Source organism: Telmatherina bonti (genome assembly GCF_933228915.1).
Source record: "Telmatherina bonti genome assembly, chromosome: 22".
Lineage (NCBI taxonomy): Eukaryota > Metazoa > Chordata > Actinopteri > Atheriniformes > Telmatherinidae > Telmatherina > Telmatherina bonti.
The window spans coordinates 33,270,034-33,288,821 of NC_136631.1; the positions used below are offsets into that span (position 1 = coordinate 33,270,034).

The following is an 18,788-nucleotide window of genomic DNA, read 5'->3' on the forward strand; positions in this document are numbered from 1 at the left end:
ATTTGAGGAGGTCTTGTTCCTAAGGCTGATGGCTGCTGGCAGGAATGGAGCCTCCTCTAAGAGCATCTTCAGCTTCAGCAGACCAGATTTTGATAGTCTTTGTGATGACTGGTTGCTGCTGAACGATGGGCTTGTAGGTGGAGGTGAGAAGAACCAGATTATGGTCAGATCTACCCATTAAGACGGTTGGGCGAAATGGTTTAAATCTCCATCGCTTTGTCCTTTGTCTCACTCCGACCCTGTAACCTCTTCTCTTTCTTTTCAACTCCATCAGGATTTGATGTGTTGTTTCGCTGAAAATCCTGATTTGTTAATCAGTTGATCCCGATTGTAAACAAGTCTTTCGTTGTCATGGAGACTCGTCATAACAAGCCTTGAAAGAGCCAAAAATATGCAAAATCTATGAAAAATCTTCCTTGCAGCACACCCTCCGAACCGGCATGAAATCCTCAGAAAAAAAAAAAACCTAAATTAAGGTAATATCTGTGAAAAGACTTTGTACTTGTAAAAAATCAAGATAACAAGTCAGAGCTACTACAATTTGCTGCCAACAGACGGCGCAATCTAGAATAGAATGCATGCACATGCATGTATACATGCGGTATAATACATCAGCAGCAGTATTTGCTGCGCGGTAAATGAAGTAGTCATCAGCAACTTCACCATGTGATTCATGCAACATTAGAAAATGACAAAATCAAATCAACTCAGACTGATAAAACCCTCCCCAGCTTTAAAAGGGATTTCCACACTTTACCATGCAGCATCAGACCTGTGGAGGTACGTTGGTCCAGCAGGCCTCCCATTTTATTACCATGTGGAGTTAACTAAAAGCTCACGCATCAATATTTAACCTGTTATAAGCAGCTGCAATCGCATCATTTCCAACCAGATAAGCACACACTGACACACTGATTCAGTCAAAAGTTGAATCAGTATTTTATAAAACGGTCCTCAGTGGCACCGCTTACAGCTGTTTCAAGTTAGACTGGGACAGATGTGGACAGATGTGGACCGGTGTAGAGACCAAGCAGTCGAAATATCCACCTGCTATTTTAACAAAGCACATTATCTTAGTCAATATTTTATCCAATATGGGAGCTGCTTTATATATATATATATATATATATATATATATATATTTATATATATATATATATATATATATATATATATATATATATATATATATATATATGTATATAGCTAACTGCATATTTAACAAAACTGGAACAAACAAGAGAAACAACAGAAGGAAGTTTTTGTGCCCTGCAGTTGCCTTCATTGACCAGTAAGAAAGCAGGACAGGAGGTGGGAGGAGGAGGGGTGAGCAGGAACCTCTGCACCTGCTGCACCAGATGACCTGACCTCAGCATCCCTCAGCTACCGCTGAATGGACCATAGATAGCTGCTCCTGCAGACTGCAGCTGCGAGACACAGACGAGGTGTTTCCTACTGGGCCGACGCTGCAGCTGGTTTCAGGATTAACCCGTTTTATTCCACACAGTGTTGAGGAGATGCAGCATTGATGAAGCTTGTAGCAAAAACCAGACCTGTGTGCTACAGGTCTGGTTTTAAGATGGGAAGCTATGCTACAGCTTTTCTACTCTGCATGCCTTGCGCTGACTCAGTCAAGCTCTGCACATCAGACGCACGTCTTTAACTCGTTCGCTCGCCCTTAAAGGGGCCACATTGTTAGTAATACCACAGCTGTGTAAACAGTTCAGTGTCTTTGCGCTGTGAAACACACTGCATCTCTCCTCAGGGGACGTTAAAAAGCAGTGCTCGACTTTGTGCCATTTTGACAGATCGATTAGTCCTGCACATCCCTGTTATAATCTAATATTTGTCTTTTGCCCTCTGGTGAACACCGTTTTGTACTCCAGTTACTGTGACATGTCACACAGTAATAAACCTCACAGAGATGCAAAGTATTTAGTTTAGTCTTATTATTTTTTACATTTTGTTAAAAAGTAAAAAAACAGACAAAAAAAAGAGAGAATTTTCTATTTATTTCTGCTGGAGTCGAGCCTGAAAGTACTAAAAGTAATGCTAGCAGAATGCACTGAGCTCTAGACATATTTTATATGGAATAATTCATATATCATATTGTGATCAAACTTATGATCTACACAACTGTTCTACTATACAAACAGCAAAGCATGGTCAATACTGGATCATGCAACAGGTTTTAAATACAAAAGCTGCTCAGGTACCCTTTAAAGGGCCTCGTTCAAGGCATATCTGCATTTGAAAACGCATCTAATTAAAAAAAAAAAAAAGGAATAAATCATCAGATATTCTTTTTTTTTTTATATCAAACTTCCTATTTAAAGCAGTACAAACTGAATTAAACTAGATACATATAATAATTAAGTGATGTGGAGGGAAAAAATAAAAACAACAGACTCCAGAGTTTTCCATCATGTGTGGGATGTTGATGTGGAATACTTTGTACGGACAGCTTGAGTTAAAAGAACCTCCTACAAGTGGAAGAGAACAGAAAGCTCACTGCCTACTTTTACCTTCATATTCAGTTTGATGATGCTGCTGAATGAGGAGCGGTTCACAGAGAAGAAAAGGCAGGAGGCAAAGTGACGTTTAATTTCAGTTTAATTAGGTTAAATTTCTAATTTCAAGTGATTTTTTTCTCTGTCATGTTTAATTTTTAGCTTATTTAAGAGAAAATGTTTTATCTAAAAACTTGAATTATGGATGGCAGCGGAGACAAAAGTTAAAGTTAAAGTTTGTAAAGAACTGTTACATAATAATAAAATTTAAAGTTTCTAAATAAAGAAGAAAGTTTAAAGTTTCTAATAAAGTTTATTTACATGTTCTTGGTGTTTTGGGACATTTAGGTACCTCAGAATAACCAGTATCAAAATGTTTTCTCCAATGCCTGAATAAATGTGACAAACCTCCTTTATTTACTTGATAGAAGCTTCATCCTGCTGAAATGCTCTTGAAGCAGTTTTGGGCTTGTTTTGTGAACAATGGGACCAAAAATTTAATAAACCATTTAAAATAAACTACATTTTTTATTTTATTTCATGTTTTCATGGTAATTAGGTGATGGTTCCTGTGTGATTTTTCTTTTCTTTGTCTTTTCATGAGGAATTTCACTAAATTTTGTGGATTTTCTGAAAACAACAGCAACTCATTCATTTTAAGACATATTTCTTTTTTTATCTTTAATAAGGTAAAATTTTTACCTCATTGATTTTCAACATTTTCCTTATCTTCTGATTTACAACTTAATTGACTAAACGATGGAATACTTGGACACCTTTGATTGTTTGATGCAGCTTCTACTGGTCAGGTCCAACTCTACGTTTTCCTTCTTTAGTTCTCTCCTTTCACCGTGTTCTGATCCTGTCGAGGCGCCGCTGTTGACGTTTTCTCTTTATGTTTTATTTCTGTTCATATTCTGTACCTTGAAGCAGAATGACAAATATGAAACTTATTATTCACTCCTGTATCTTTCTTTTCTCCATCATCAGCTTCTCAGAAACCTTTATCCTTTCCTGTTAGTGCACTGGTTCAGCATATTGTTGGTTAAGCCGGCTGCTTTTTGTCAATTTTGTGATCTTTTGTTAAGTTTGTTAAGTAATCTGATGGAAAAAATCCATGTAACACGCCTCTACATGCTTCCACTCTTCATCACGTCTGGGATAATTCTCTCAAAACAGCCCGTCAATAGTTGTAATTGCGCTGCTCATAATGCGGGTGATTTCGCTGGGCACGCTGCGGCCACATTAATCAGCTCTCCATCGATCATCCAGCCACGCTCCTCATCACAATCCTGGATTTATTCTTCGGAGCCTTGTTTGCTGCATTTGTCTGCTCTCCGCCTTCGTCCCTCTGAAACCTTTGTGTTCTCTATCCATCATGGAGAGCTGGCACAGGAGTGTTCAGTCCTTACCTATCAGGCCGGTGTACGCAACCAGACATGCTCCGTGGTTCTCCTGCTTGCATCCGCTGGCGCTCTGCTCCGAGGGTTGGCAGTCATACTGGAACTGTGCCCAACGCGACCTGTGGGAGCAAAAAACTTGTCATCCATCATCTGCATCATCTGAACAGCTGCAGTAAAGAAATAAAATCATGTCAATCAAATGGAAAATTTAAACAAATGATCAAAGATGAGATAATTAAAAGTTATCAGGCAAGTAAGATTATTTTTTAAAGCAATGTATGTTGAATTCTATGATTTATTGTGTGTATTACAACTGTTTACTGTTTAAGTTTCATTGTAATGGAATTTAATGTGTATTACTGTATTTTTCATGCTGTGAAAATTTTTACGGTGTCGATACGGGGGTTTTGGACTAGATAAGTGCCCAACTTCTTCCAAAACCCTTTTTACAACTTTCATTCATTCATTCATTCATTTTCTAAACCACTTAATCCAATTCAAGGTTTCGGGGAAGCTGGAGCTTATCCTTATTGGGCGAAAGGCAGGGTACACTCTGGACAGCTTCCCAATCCATCGCAGGGCCCTTTTTTGAACTTAAGAAGCTTATTTTTATTTGTTGTTTGTTGTAACCAATATTTGTTCTTTTAAAAGTCCTTTTTTTAGTTCAAAATAAATAAATAAAAATAAATACTTGTGCATGGCTGACACACGCCTCATGTCAACCCTGATGACCCATGTAAAACTTCCAATGTGGTTTCACATAGCTATACTTCCACTAACTCTCAACTCCCTCTGCGCCTCACCAGCTCTCCCTTTGTCGCACTTCAAACCACAATGCAGTCACCTCTGGTGACGTTCATGCCTGTTTTTTTCACCTCTCATCACCTCTTTCCCTAGCCAGTAGTCTCCTGGAAATCTGCCAGGCTGTAAAGAGTCAATGAGGGGCAAAGATTGGCCTTGGCTCTGCTCTCTAAACACCGTGGGTGCTGTCTGGCAAGCCTGGCCACGAGGAGATTAGACAAATATGGATGTTCTATATAAATGCTCTCTCCCACAGCTGCTTTGCTTTCCCCACCTTACCTTCTCTGCCAGCCACCCAGACATCTAGTCTCATAACCATCATCATCATACAAGGCTATCGTGGCCATCATATCGCATCACTGGCCACCCATCTACAAGCATTTGCACCGGGATCCCTTCGGGGCACCACAAATCTCTGCTCTGCCCTCATTTGTCATGTCATTGTAATGACGTGCATAAAACTCATAGGCAGTGCTGTAAGTGAATGCATCCTCCGCGGGCGGCCAGTTAATGCCAGCTGACTGGTGCAGGATTACTGGGCTGCGCCGGGGCCTTGAGACGCTCCATTCAGCGGAGCGGCGGTGGCGGAGAAGAACGTCTGATCGATGGCCATGACAGATGAAGCCTTTTGTCTTCCTGACATTTGAAGAGGAACTAGATTAAATGCTGGCGACCATTTGCTGTCAGAGAGGAGGCTGCCAGAATAGGTCTGAGAACTCCATGTTCCTGAGACAGACACCATATGAATCCTAATGACTTGCTGAGGACATTGTTGGCTTTCTGATTGAACAATTTGGAAGCCATTTAAATGTGAATGAAAGATTTGTTTTCATCAGTGTCTCACATAAACAAGGATTTAAACTAAATAAACACACATCCAGATAACATCACACACACTCCATTTTCTGTCAGCTTACTGGACCCAATGTCATTCTGGCATGAAATCTATTCTGGCAACAAGTGAATCCCCAAGTGATGATGGCTGTTTTTATAGCAGAGACTGTTTTACATGGTGGCTTGTTGCTCTGCCACTTCCCTCAGAAATGAATTCAGAATTTAACTGAACTAATTAAACCAGTTAATGAGTATCACAACTGCATTAATTAAGCACAACTCACTTATAAAATCTATATAAACACAACAAATCAGGCAGGCCCATCCTCCTAAACACATGAAGTGTCTCGCTGCCCTGAGGGAAAGTCGCTGTGGCAGGCCACCGCATCAGCAGAACACAATCCCAGTTAACAGAACACTGGTGAGCATGGAGATACAGCAACAGACTGTATTCATCAGTATTATGCGACCAACCGATTGCATCAAACCTTCTCTGGGGCTCAATCCACCATCCTGAGTAAGCATGGGCTGGTGGGTGACAGTGGTCACCAGAGTATTTAGCAAAAGAGAGGACAAGATGGGCGTGAAGAAGAAAACTCTGTTTCCTCCACTTGCGAGTTAAACATGGAGATGAAACTATCGCTGTTTTGGGTTTTTATTTAGTCTTATACGAGTATACTGCAGAAATACACTACGACAATGGACGTAGTATGAACACAAGACGAGGCAGAGGGCGATCGCTACGTTTTTACCCACAATGCAATGCTACACCAAATGCTGACAGGGAATTGGTTTTTAGTCCACTTCCTGTATTTGGTCCTCTACAAATGAACCAAGACCTGTGTTTCTACTCTTTACAAATATGTAATAAGAAACCTTTGTGTACGCACAAATGTGATGCAACACATAAATATCAAGCAATTTTAATAACTTCCCACAGGCTCTTATTACAGACTACAGAAAAATCTGTTTTCTCAAAGATTTGATTCATTTTCATGTTTAAAAAGCTGCCTGTGTGTTAGGTTGACAGGGTATTAGTGGCATTGTTTTGTGGTAAACTTGGGTGTGGATTTCTTGTCTTTTAAGATTCAAAAACCTTTTTATTTTTTTTTTATTATTTTTTTTTTTTATATATTACAGGTGGTCCTTGGGTTACGCGGTTCTCGACTTACTATGTTTCAACTCTATGACGCTCATTAAATAAATGTAAATAAAAAATAGAGCAAGTTTTGGAGTTACAAGGGTCCATATGAGCTTTTACGATGTGTGACATGGAGGCTGAGGCGACACCTAAGTGTGTATTTTAATTGCCTGTACTGTTTTTCTATTAATATGATGTATAATACATGTATTTAGATAGTTATTTTGTTATCAAGGGGGCATTATGGGGTATTTAAGGATAAAAATTTGACTTACGTGGAACGGAACTCGTTTGTAAACTGAGGATTGCCTGTATTATGTTAAGCATTTTGTGCTGCTGTTATGCATTAAAGTCCTTTCTAAATAAAGTTTGATATGATAAGGATACACAGATATGCAATCATACACATATTAAATAATTTATAGCATCAATGCAAACTGCAAATATGAATCAAACTTCAGTACAGTAATCCTCTAAGTATGGATAACGAACATGTGGAATTGTTTCCATTTGGTCCTTCCTAACAACCAAAATGTCTTAATTTCATTTGATTTGGAAAATGTCGTGATCCAAAGGTGTGGTGTGCAATTATAATAAAGTCAGACTGTAGCAATGTGGTTATTGTATTCAGGTTTTAAAAATATTTAGTCTGGGGCTGTAAATGGGGGTAAGTTTCAACTATAATCTACTCTGTTATATCTAAACAGGACATGTAAACTTTACTATCTGGTCTCTCAATGCAACTTATCAAATCTTTTTTCCCCGGAGAATGGGCGAAGGGGAGCCCGCAGGTCCCGACAGAATGCATGCTGCTGGATACATGATGAAGGTCGTGTGCCTGCTGCTTCTTTCTGTGGAGGATTTCTGCGTGATTGGATTTATGATAACTGGGTTTCTGCTGTTTGGTGTGTGCGGTTTCCTGGTGTCTCGGAAATTCTGGAAGATCTGTGATGGACTACGCCGAGCAACTAGCACTCGAACTCATGCGTGACAGCACTGGACTGTGACTGGAGCTGGTTGTGGTTCTGGAGCTTATCCGTAAGTGGGAAACATCTTGGAGAAGCGGTCGCTCGGTTTTGGTGGAAACTGACCCCCGATTCAGCTGTTTTGGAGTCCGACAGAGACCACTAAGGACTCAAAGCTGAGCCAAACGAAGCTTAGCTTGACCCAAAACAAAGCTGTTATCTGGATCTGGCTCCCTGACTGGTCTTGGGCAGGCTGGTTGTCACGTGTGTGTGTGTCCCTCCCTCCCTCCCTTTTTCAGGCCTGTGGAACTGAACTCAGTTCTCAAGGCCACATTTACTTCAGGTGGCAGAGATGCACTGGGGAAAGTTCACACACTCACGCACACTGTTACAGACACACTCTCCTATCTCTCACCGCCTTCTCTGGAACTCGCCCCTCCCTCCACTCACGGACGGCGAGTTGGATGGGCGCGCTGCTTGGCTGGCTGCGACCTCACTGGCTGTCTGGGAGACCCTACCCACCCCCCCTCCCATATTGTGTGTTGTCTATTGTCTGAATCTGTGCTTATGTTTAGAGGTGTGTTTTTTTGTTGCATCTTTATCCTTCCTCCTTTAGGTGAAGTGTAGAGATACTTTTTTTTTTTTGTCAACACACACCCATCCTTCCTCATGTCATCTTTTCCTCATTTATAAGGCAGTGCCGGTAAAACCTGGCTGCAGGGCCGAATTTTTAGTTTGGTTCTGTAAACTTGTCAAATGTAAATGTCTGTATGTCTAACCTTGGACGAACTGGCTTGAACCTTAAATTTCCTCTCGGGGATAAATACAGTATCTTTGATTTGATTTGATATCTGACCACAAACCTTAATGTTTCTGACCTGTTTAGATGGCGCTTCAATATTAATACATTATTATAAACATCCCTTTAGCAATTTATTGAGAGCAGGAGAAACCACCCTTCACAACCTTCTCTTTTCCAAGTGAAAGGGTATATGAAGCAGGATCATTTTGATTCATGATTCACACCCATTTATTAAGAAATACTTTAAGTGGTTCAACCAAAAAAAAAAAAAAAAAAAGACAAGAGGACATTATCATAAAAAAAGAGGGAAGGAGCAACAGATGACACACAAGTCAACAACTGTGTGACTTTTACTGGCTGGAGAGAGCTCAGAGAAGAGACAGGATGCAAGACAGGTGTCGAATTAACCGTTGTTATCCGTTGTCAATGTAAGAACAAAGTTTAGCAGTGTTACTTTAGAAAATTTAACAAAATGTGGTACAGTCTATTTTTGTTAAAGTGACAATAATTTTATTTAAATGTGTGAATGAGCTGATATAGAAAAGATTAGTTGCTTTTTGTGACTGAAAGTGATAAATGTGATAAATCAGCATGTGATGCGTCATTTTGATTGATGGACCATGAATTCAATTTGAATCCTATTTTGTCAGAATATCCACAAACACTGGGTCAATATACTGTTTCATGACTGAACTTGTGATTCACAGCCTTTGTGTGCATGCAGATTATTAAATGCATGCCTGATGTGCAAAGGTTCGGATTGCGTTTGCACACAGAACTGCCTGCCATGCCTCATCTGGCAGCTGCAGTGGAAAATTTACAGAGTCGCTCATTACCTCTTGATTATCACATGCAGCCTTATATTTACTTTTCGAGATTCCAGATTAGTAAAAATGTGTTTGCTTTGCGAAATGTTAATGTTTATGCTGGTGAAAATGTGAGCATGTGCAAGAATGCAAGTAGAATTCAAAGTACTATTTGCAGGTGCATTTAAACACGTGTTCAAGTCACAAAAGTTGTTTAATATTTTTCACATTTTTAACCATTATAACACTAATTTTCAGCATCAAACACATTATATGATGTCCTTGTGTTATGGTTTGGACTTTTTGTGTCTTAGTTCCAGTCTTATTTTATAGATTTTCCTTTTTAGTTTCCTTGTGTCTTGTTTCCTTGTCTTGTTTCATTAGTTTCACCTGTTCTCGTTTGTTCATTCATGTCAACAGTGTCTCGTTTTGTTCAGTGTATTTATACCCTTAGTTTTCTGTTCTCCTGTGCGGGTTTTAGTTTCTTCTGTGGTTTGTGTCTCCTGAGTTCCTGCATCTGAAAATAAAACCTGCTTGATTCTGCACCCCCGCCTGTACTCTGCATTTGGGTCCACACCTCAGCACCCTCATCACGACACCTTGCCTCATGTCCACATTCCCAGCTGTGTGATTGTAATGGTTTTCATATTTCCAACGGCAGGAAAATCAAAGAAAACCATGTGGCTGGTTAAAAACACATGACAAGACAAAGAGCTGGCAAATCCTCTTAGAAGTTGGGACATCCAACAAAATCCTGGATGCCTGTAGCTTCAGGCGAGTGCTTGTTAACAAGTTAAACAAAAGAACTTCCTATGCTGCTACAAAAGCTGTTTACTTTAGTCTTTTCGTGTATAAACGACTCAGCTTCTCCTCTCAAAGTCAAAGACATCAGAGCTTCAAAGCAGCACCTCAAAGCACCAGTGCTTTTCAAATCAATCCGCATTTGGCTGGATTGGCAATTTTATCTTTTGTTTGACAGCTTCTAACTGGAATCTAATGTCTATATTATGCTTTGACGAGTGTCAGCCTTAGTGTGATGAGCATGTAACCTGTAGCATGACAACATACAGATAAGCAAAGCCACATTGCTCCAAATTCTAGGTTGGGATTTGATTTAAGGATCCTTGACATTTGCTCCAGTCTGAATATGAAGTGTTGCCTACATAGAGGTGGTTTAAGGTTTATGGTAGGCGTGCGCTTATTCACATTTTTGTTGATTCTTTGTGATGCGGTAAGTCTTAATTCATAAATGTTTAAAAACAATGCCAAGAAGGCAGCACCTAGTCTTGCAGTTGCTGTTACTGAGCGTGAGATTTACGCAGCGGTCTTGAAGGAGTCATCGTGCCTGCTCCTCCTCTGGTTCACTCAGCCTCATCGGCCTACAAACCACCACCCCATAATCCAGTTCCCAGTATTCTCCTGCCAGTATGGAGATCACCTGTGTTCCCCTTTTTATGCTTATGTGTTGCACCTGTGTTTATTCTCTGTTTAATAGTCAGCTTCCTTGTGTAGTCTTGCCTTTCCCCACCAGGCTTTCTCTCAGAATATCTTTATAATGTTCCTCACTGCCTGACTGGGATTGATTAAAATCTTCTTTAAACACATTGATCCTGCGTTTGTAACCACCATCTCCAAGCTCAGTCTGACAGATGGTGTTTCTGGAACATTTTAGTTTTTATGGAAATGGGAAAGGACAAGTCCTGGAGAAGATGTAGATACTCCATGAGCTGTTTAAAGCCAAAGTAAAATGTAATAAAATGAATAATATAATTATGATAATATGGTTAAATAGTATAATTGTATTATTATATAAAATATAATAATATAAACCCAGGTATGAGAGTCCTAAATACAGCTAACACATTTTTCCTGTTGATTCCATGGAAAAATATTATATGAATCTAGAAAAACACTTGGAGAGCTCAGACCTCCAGCAAGCAGCTGGCAGATGTCTGTTGTGTATGTTATGGCCCTAAATTAATTTTATGTACATAGATTATATTAAATATTAAGGGCTGTGATGATATGCTTTTGTCCTGATTCAATTCGATTCCAATATTTTTGATGCCGCTTTGATTTACATTGCGATTCTCACAATTCTTCAATATTGCTGATTTTTGTAGATTTAAAAACATACAAACAACAAAAAAGCATCTAAAACTCTTTTTTGCTCACCATTTTTCCTAATTTTAATTAGGAAAAAAACAACACAGCAGCCAGACCATCATTTGGCTGCTATAATGCCCAAGAAGACAAGTATTCAGATCAATAAAAACAATAATGATGACAATTTTATAATGGGTTTTTATTTATTTGAAAAAAAAAAAATCTTTTTAAAAAATCATTTTAAAATTGGGAAACAAAACATCCCGATATTCAATTTTTCAAATTTGATTTTCCCACCCTTAAAATATATTTGACTCACTGGTGATCAAACCATGCCTTTTAGTATTTGAAATAATATTAAGTCAAATATGTATTAAATATATAGCAACCTGAAAAAATGTCCATATATATATATTTACAAACAACACCATTAGGATATGAGTATAATGATGCTTGGTGTTAACGTGTAAAAATGTTACATAATATCTCTATCTCACAGTGGTAAAGAAGCCTTGTATGAATTCCTGGGTACGGAATTTCTGCCAGATAAATCCAAACTTTTAATGGAAGCTAAGTTAGACCAAGATCCAGTCTCAGAAAAATAAAAATCACAAAAATCTGTCCAGTAGTTGCACAAAGCTGCTGACAGACAGACAGACCAGAGCAGAAGCGTATACATCCTTGTTGCAGGTAAATAAGTCGGATCTGAGTTGGATTGAGCTGACATAAATAAAAGATAGAGATATGTTTGTTTGGTAACTTGGATTAATGGGCATGTATTTTTAAGTACGATGAACTTGAATGGGGAAAATAGATGCATTGGAAAGTGAAATATATAATAGAATCAAAGCACCCTGAATTGTAATTAAACCATGAGGTTTGCTGTTGAGACTTGCATGCTTTGTGTGTCTGATATAATGTTAGTAGCTATGTTTCCATGGCATTTTTTCATGAAATAAAAGCATTATTTGTAAGTTTTTGACAAACAACAATTGCGATTTGCAGGTGTTTCCATTGAACAGTGTTTGCATAAGCCTCAGTTCTTCTCCTCCTCCTCCTCCTTCTCCTGGTAAAATCTCGTCAACTGGATGGAATTTTACGAGGATTGCGGCTTATGCAAGGTAGCCACATAGCGTTATTTTGGGCTTTTCTACTTCCTGTGGAGAATTTGCTACGATTTTTCAAAGCTTTTTGCCCTCATTTCTAAAACTCTGAAATACGATTAATCTCATTCACACTACTGAGTTTCTGTTTCTCTTTATTCTTTATTATACCCAATGGGCATTCACAGTGATAATTTTAAAGAACAGGATCTCAATTCAGTAATAAAGAATAAAGAAAAACAGGAACTCAATAGTGTGAATACGTTTGTGCCACATCAGCCATTCAAATATTAAACTCTTCAGTACATTCAGGACTGCGATGAACTGGCGGCTTGTCCAGAGGGTACCCTGCCTCTGTCTGGGATAGGCTCCAGCTTCCCCGCGACCCGTACTCAAACTAAGTGGTTTGGAAAATGGATGGATGGATGGGTACCGTACATTCAGGAGAATGAAGTATGAGGCTTTTGTTATGGCAAACTTTTGTAGATTTTGAGATATTTAGCGTTTTGTAAAAATAAATTCAGGCTTGTGATTGGCTGAAAGCCCGTCAAATGCGGATTGGTCAGTTTTTGCATAATGAGCTGCAAATTGCTTCTACAGGGTTTAGAGGTCTGCACCAGTTTTCAGTGTCCGATTCATTGCAGCCCTATTAATATTGACAACGTTGTGGTGCGTGGAGCTTCCCAGCATGCTTTGCTGCTGTTATATGCACCAGTTTCCAGAGTCTGGTACATGACAGTCCTAAAAATACTGGCAACTTTTTGTTTTAGGTTTCTCTGTGCCTCTGTGTATCAATTTCTGTTGGTTTGTAACCAGCAAGTTTCACATGAGTTCTTGTATTTTACTTTTTATTGCTGCTTAAATTCACAATGGTTCAAGTTAGATGATTGCTCCCAGCTGTGTTCTTCAACCAACATCTGTTTGTTACAAACTAAATCAGCATAGTTAGTATCAGCTGGGACTTTTTTAAATGTATTTTAAAAAAAAAGAAAGGCGGGCCTGTTATATCAAGTCAGCTCAGTACCTCTTAATAGTACCAATTAACAGCAGCTAAAATGAAAAGTGCTCCCTTTCATCGCCACTACATGGCACTCTAAGACCAGAAATGAAAAGAAACTGCGCGCTATTCAGTCTATGGTGCTTTTCAGTTGACCAACAGGTCAATGGCAAAAAAAAAAAAAAAAAGATTGCCAAGGTGCTGTTAAGTCTTCTGGTGGTGTAGTGGTTTAATGAAAGGGCTGGGGTTAAGAGCAAGGGTCACCATCTCTGGTCCTGAAGATTCTGCCATCCTGCAGGTTTTATTGTTTTCCTGGTACATCACACCTGACCCAAACCAGTGGCTCATTAACAGGCAGGTGCAGAAGATGACAACAAGTTCTTGGAGAACCTTTTCACTTGGATCAAATGTGTTGTACAAGGGGAAACACTAAAACCTGCAGGATGGTAGCCCTCAAGGACTGGAGTTGGTGACCCCTGGTTTAGAAGGTCACAGCTTTAAATTCCGGTACTGCATTAAGTAGAATAATAGTGCTTCTTCTCCTAATAGTTAAACTTATGCTCAGAAAACCATGGTTTCAACCATCTCTGTCTGTCGTGCTACTTCACCCATTCAAATATTAAACTCTGCAGCTCATTCAGATATACACTATTCACAAAAAGTTAGGGATATTCAGCTTTTGGGTGAAATTTCACAACAAGCCTAAAATGCATTCAAACCTGTACAGGTGAACTTAATGTGATCTTCTCTAAGCTTTTAAATGCACATGTCCAACTGTTAAATGTTTCAATAAATTTTGCACAAGTTGCTGTTCTCTAACAAGGAGCTTAACGGCAAAAATCACGGCAGGTGTGTGATCCTTGAATTGACCAATAAATGTCCTGGTTCAATTAGAGCTGGTGTTTAAACAGTTGTCCTCATCATGCTGTTCACATTTTGACATCATGAGACCAAGACGACACCTAACAATGGAACAACAGTCCCTTGCCATTGCGATGCTTCAAACAGGACGTTCTCAGACAGAAGTGGCCACTGAGCTTGGAGTGTCACAGAGTGTCATCAGCAGGTTGCAACAGAGATATGGAGAGACTGGAAGAGTCACAGAAAGGCCTAGAAGTGGACGTCCTTTGGCCACATCCCGTGCTGATGACCGCTACATTGTGAACACTGCCCTGAGAAACCGGATGATGAATGCCACTCAACTCCAGGCACGTTTAAGAGAGGTGAGAGGCACCCAAGTGTCACGTCAGACCATTCCAAACCGTTTCCATCAGCGTGGTCTGCGTGCTAGACGACCTGCACGGGTACCTGACCACACCACCAGGCACAGGCATCATCGTCTTGCATGGGCCAGGGAGCATTTACGCTGGACGAGGAACCAGTGGGCCTCAGTGCTGTTCTCTGATGAAAGTCGATTCACACTGAGCAGAAATGATGGCCGGCAACGATGTTGGAGACGTCAGGGAGAGCGCTATGCATCAGCCACTGTTGTCACCAGGCCAGCTTTTGGTGGTGGCGGTGTTACAGTGTGGGCAGGGGTGTCCACTTGGTACAGAACTGCCCTACACTTTGTGAATGGTACAGTGACAAGCCCATACTACCTGAATAACATCATTAATCCAGTGATTGTGCCCCTACATGAACAGCACAGGCCCAATTTCATCTTCATGGAGGACAATGCTCCTGCTCATCGAGGCCGCATCATCAGGGAACGGCTGTTGGAGACTGGTGTACCTCAAATGGAACGGCCTGCACTCTCTCCAGACCTGAATCCCATTGAAAACCTGTGGGATCAGCTGAGCCGTCGTGTAGAGGCACGAAACCGTGCACCCCAGAACCTCAATGACCTGAGGGCTGCCCTTCAAGAAGAGTGGGATGCCATGCCTCAGCAGGCAATAAGTTGCCTTGTGAACAGCATGAGACGTCGTTGTCAAGCTGTAATTGATGCTCAAGGGCACATGACCAGATATTGAGACGTTCACATTTTTTGTTGTGGTGTAACTACCATTGTTGTTACCTTTTGTGTTGAAAGAATTTTTTGAGATGAGGAAATCAGTAGTGCATCCTTCTACTTAAATGTCTTACTTTTATGATATTATATCACTGTAGCATGAACATATTGCATTTTCCATAAATTTCACCTGAAAGCCAAATATCCCTAACTTTTTGTGAGTAGTGTATGTGCTTTTGCACTATTTATAACTATCTTTAGCTTCACTTCACTTCAAAGCAGTTGAGTTCAACCTTTCCCTTTTAGCAATCCTGCTGATTACACACAGATAGAAGTTCTAAAAAGGCATTTCTATGGCAATAGCAAAACTCTGCAATAGCTCTGCCAGAACATTGAACATGGTCTTCAATAGAAAAGTTTTGCTTTTGTCCACACATGTAGATGTCGCCAGAATTGTGGCCTAGTGGTTATGAGAAAATGAGCTGTCATGCTGGATGTTGTAGGTTCAAATCCAGCAAGTAACACTTCTCTGAATATTTCTGCACAACACAATTTATCACTTTCTATTCTTCAAGAATAGCTTTCATCAATTTTTTTCCTTTGGACTTCTTTTATACTTTATCAGATTGGAAAAAAAATGCTGCACCTCTGCTAGCAGCTGGAATGTGCTGCCACTAATTTCAGTGACATCTTCAGCTGTTTTGCATTATACATCAGTAGTTACACATTATCACATTCACACTTGCTTTCTTAAATGTAGATGTTTCTATTAGTGTTTTTTTTAGTGCGGTATTTAGTTTTTAGCACAACTCTTGGTGTCATGGAAATGTACTGTTTAGCTGACAAATTTACAATAAAGTTTACTGTGATTCTGATCTCAACTTTGTGTAAGATGCTTTTTGCAGCAGGTCCATGCAGTACAAGAGAGATTTCTACCTGCACACGTAGTCGGCCTTGCAGATCCGCAGCTGAGCCAGACAGTTGGGCTTTTCTTTTTCTTCGTAGGAGCAGGATGGTACGATGGTTTGCCTGCGGCGCTCTGCGCAGGCTGTGTCAGTGCAGGGACAGAACAGCAGCTCATGGGTGTAGTCGGGAGGAACACGGTCAAAGAACTTCCTCAGCGCCTTATTGCATTTTGGTCGGTTACATGGCCCCGAGCGGGCTGACGGCTGGATGCAGGCTGAGACGTACTCTGTACGAAGCTTCTGACATGTCTCATCTATGTTACACGCCTTGGCAGCATCCAGGCAGCGATTCACTGTCGTTACTTCCGACTCTGGAAGGAAACACACACACATAAAAGAACATTAAAAAAAAAAAAAAAAAAAGAAGAACGAGAAAGCGGCAAAAAACTTTTCATCCTTCTGTGTGGTTTGAGAAAATCCCAGGCAATGTTTACAAATGATTTCTTGGCCTAATTGGAGCTGGTATTGATTTGCCGCTTTCACCTCTGGGCTTGGATGCAGTGTTGCATCTGCAGATGGAAAAAAAAAAGAAAAAAAAAAAAGAAAATGTGCATCTTCAGTAACAAACTAAACCAAAAGGATGATTATATGTAATAGGTCTCCTTGTAATAAATAGAACATGAATGATGTGTGAATGTTGCATGAGCCTGGGCGCTGACTGTTTCAGCCAAGGCCTAATGGCTGAATATTTCATTCTGCTGGGTTAATGCAGACTGGCAGCACTGAAGAAGTGGCTCTTCCATCTCCCCACCACACAACAAGGTCTGTTATTACCACTCCCATCCATCCATCCATCCATCCATCCATCCATCCATCCATCCATCCATCCATCCATCCATCCATCCCTTGCTCACCAAACTCCCCCCACCGTTTCTTGCCATTTTCTTCTCTCAGCCTTCACTAGTCCATCTCCGTCTTCCCGTTCTCCTCTCAGCGTCTTTTGTCTATTTTTCTCAAACTTTGTCCATCCCTTCCTCTCTCCCTCTCTGCTCGTTCTCACACAGACTTCCACAGTAAATGAGTCTCCTCTGTGGAAGCCGTGGAAACCATTGCATCTTTTTTTCTTTTAACTGCATCATTTTCCAAACTATCATCTGTTCATGTCCTCCTCTCTCCATTCAAGTCAATATGGCCATGATGATGCTCAACTCCTCTGGCAGATAGTGCTGCTCATTAGTTCCTAAAGTGCCAGTAGTTGTGTCTCCTGGTGACTTCGACTCTGACCAAGCTGTCATATAAAATAAGAATGACCTTGGAGAGCGAGCTAACAGCCCAGCACAAAGCGCAGGTTACTGTATTCTCAACTTAATGCTCAGAAGCCTGGGAGGGAGGAGAGGGTGGACTTTGACAAATCGTATCTCATGGCCACATTAATGGGGAAGGACAACGTGCACATTTTAATGTAAAATTCTCATTTATATCCAAAGTGCCCCAAAACAGCCTCGGCGCTGGGCTGCTTCTCACAGGAACAAGTGCAGCCTGGTTTTACTGATGCTGTTGATCATTTTTCCATTTTCATTCTGTGATCCATCCATCTTATAACCCCCCCCTTTTTTTTAAAATCCAGTTCAGGGTCTGGAGCTTTTCCCAGCTGTCATTAAGCACACTGACCAACCACAGGGCTAACACAGACAACCACACAGTTCGGACTCATCAGTTCATGCAGAACATGTTCACAGCGTGCGGACAAATCCCGCTTAGTCACAGAGAGAGCAATCAAACTGCTCACAGGAGCCCAGCTGAGGCTTGAAAAAGGGCCTATTTTGCTGCAAGTGGAGCTAACCAACCCTGTAAGGATTAGAATAGACTCATAAAATCCTTCTTATTACATACAAAGCCTTTAATGGGCAAACTCAGACCTATCCAAGAGGAACTTCTGCTCCCTTTCACCTGATAAGAACTCTTCACTCGGTATGCTGGTCTACTTGTTCCCAGGGGGACGTTTACAGGTACCTGGACTTTGGAACCAGCTAACCTTTTATGGGTCCTCACACCCTCCATTTTTAAATCGATGCTTTAAACTTATGTCTGTGAGTCAATACTTCAGCTATTGATCCTGAGCTATTTGGTTTAATGCTGCCTGGTTTTTGTGGCACTGTGAGAGCAGATGGTGATGCCCAGAGGCCTCGCCTGCACAGCCGAAAATAAAACCTCTAAATTAGTTCAGCTTTTATCACTCCATTTGTTCAATTTATCCATGTTAACCTCTGCAGAGATGCAGAAGCCTGAAACAGGCGGAGGACATTTGTGACTTCTTGCTGATTTAATGAGTTGTTTTAGATGTCTTTCATTTCTCCTCTTTATAATTGACATCTTTTTACCTTGGTTTGTTTGTTTGTAATTTTATTTTTGCTCTATGTTCGTCATTTAAAGGTGTTACATTAAGTTGAGTTGGGTCAACTAC

The 18,788-nt window shown here is 40.4% G+C and overlaps 1 protein-coding gene across 1 annotated transcript in view; it reads right to left on the reverse strand.

Annotated features, from left to right (window-relative positions):
- Positions 1-18,788, reverse strand: part of gfra4a (GDNF family receptor alpha 4a) — a gene marked incomplete at both ends in the record, with an annotated part of 219,200 nt that overhangs the window by 27,296 nt on the left and 173,116 nt on the right. The window contains 2 exons of the mRNA XM_079261769.1: positions 3,923-4,032; positions 16,356-16,695. Coding sequence (XP_079117895.1) covers positions 3,923-4,032; positions 16,356-16,695 — 450 coding nt within the window. The remainder of the gene's footprint in view (positions 1-3,922; positions 4,033-16,355; positions 16,696-18,788) is intronic.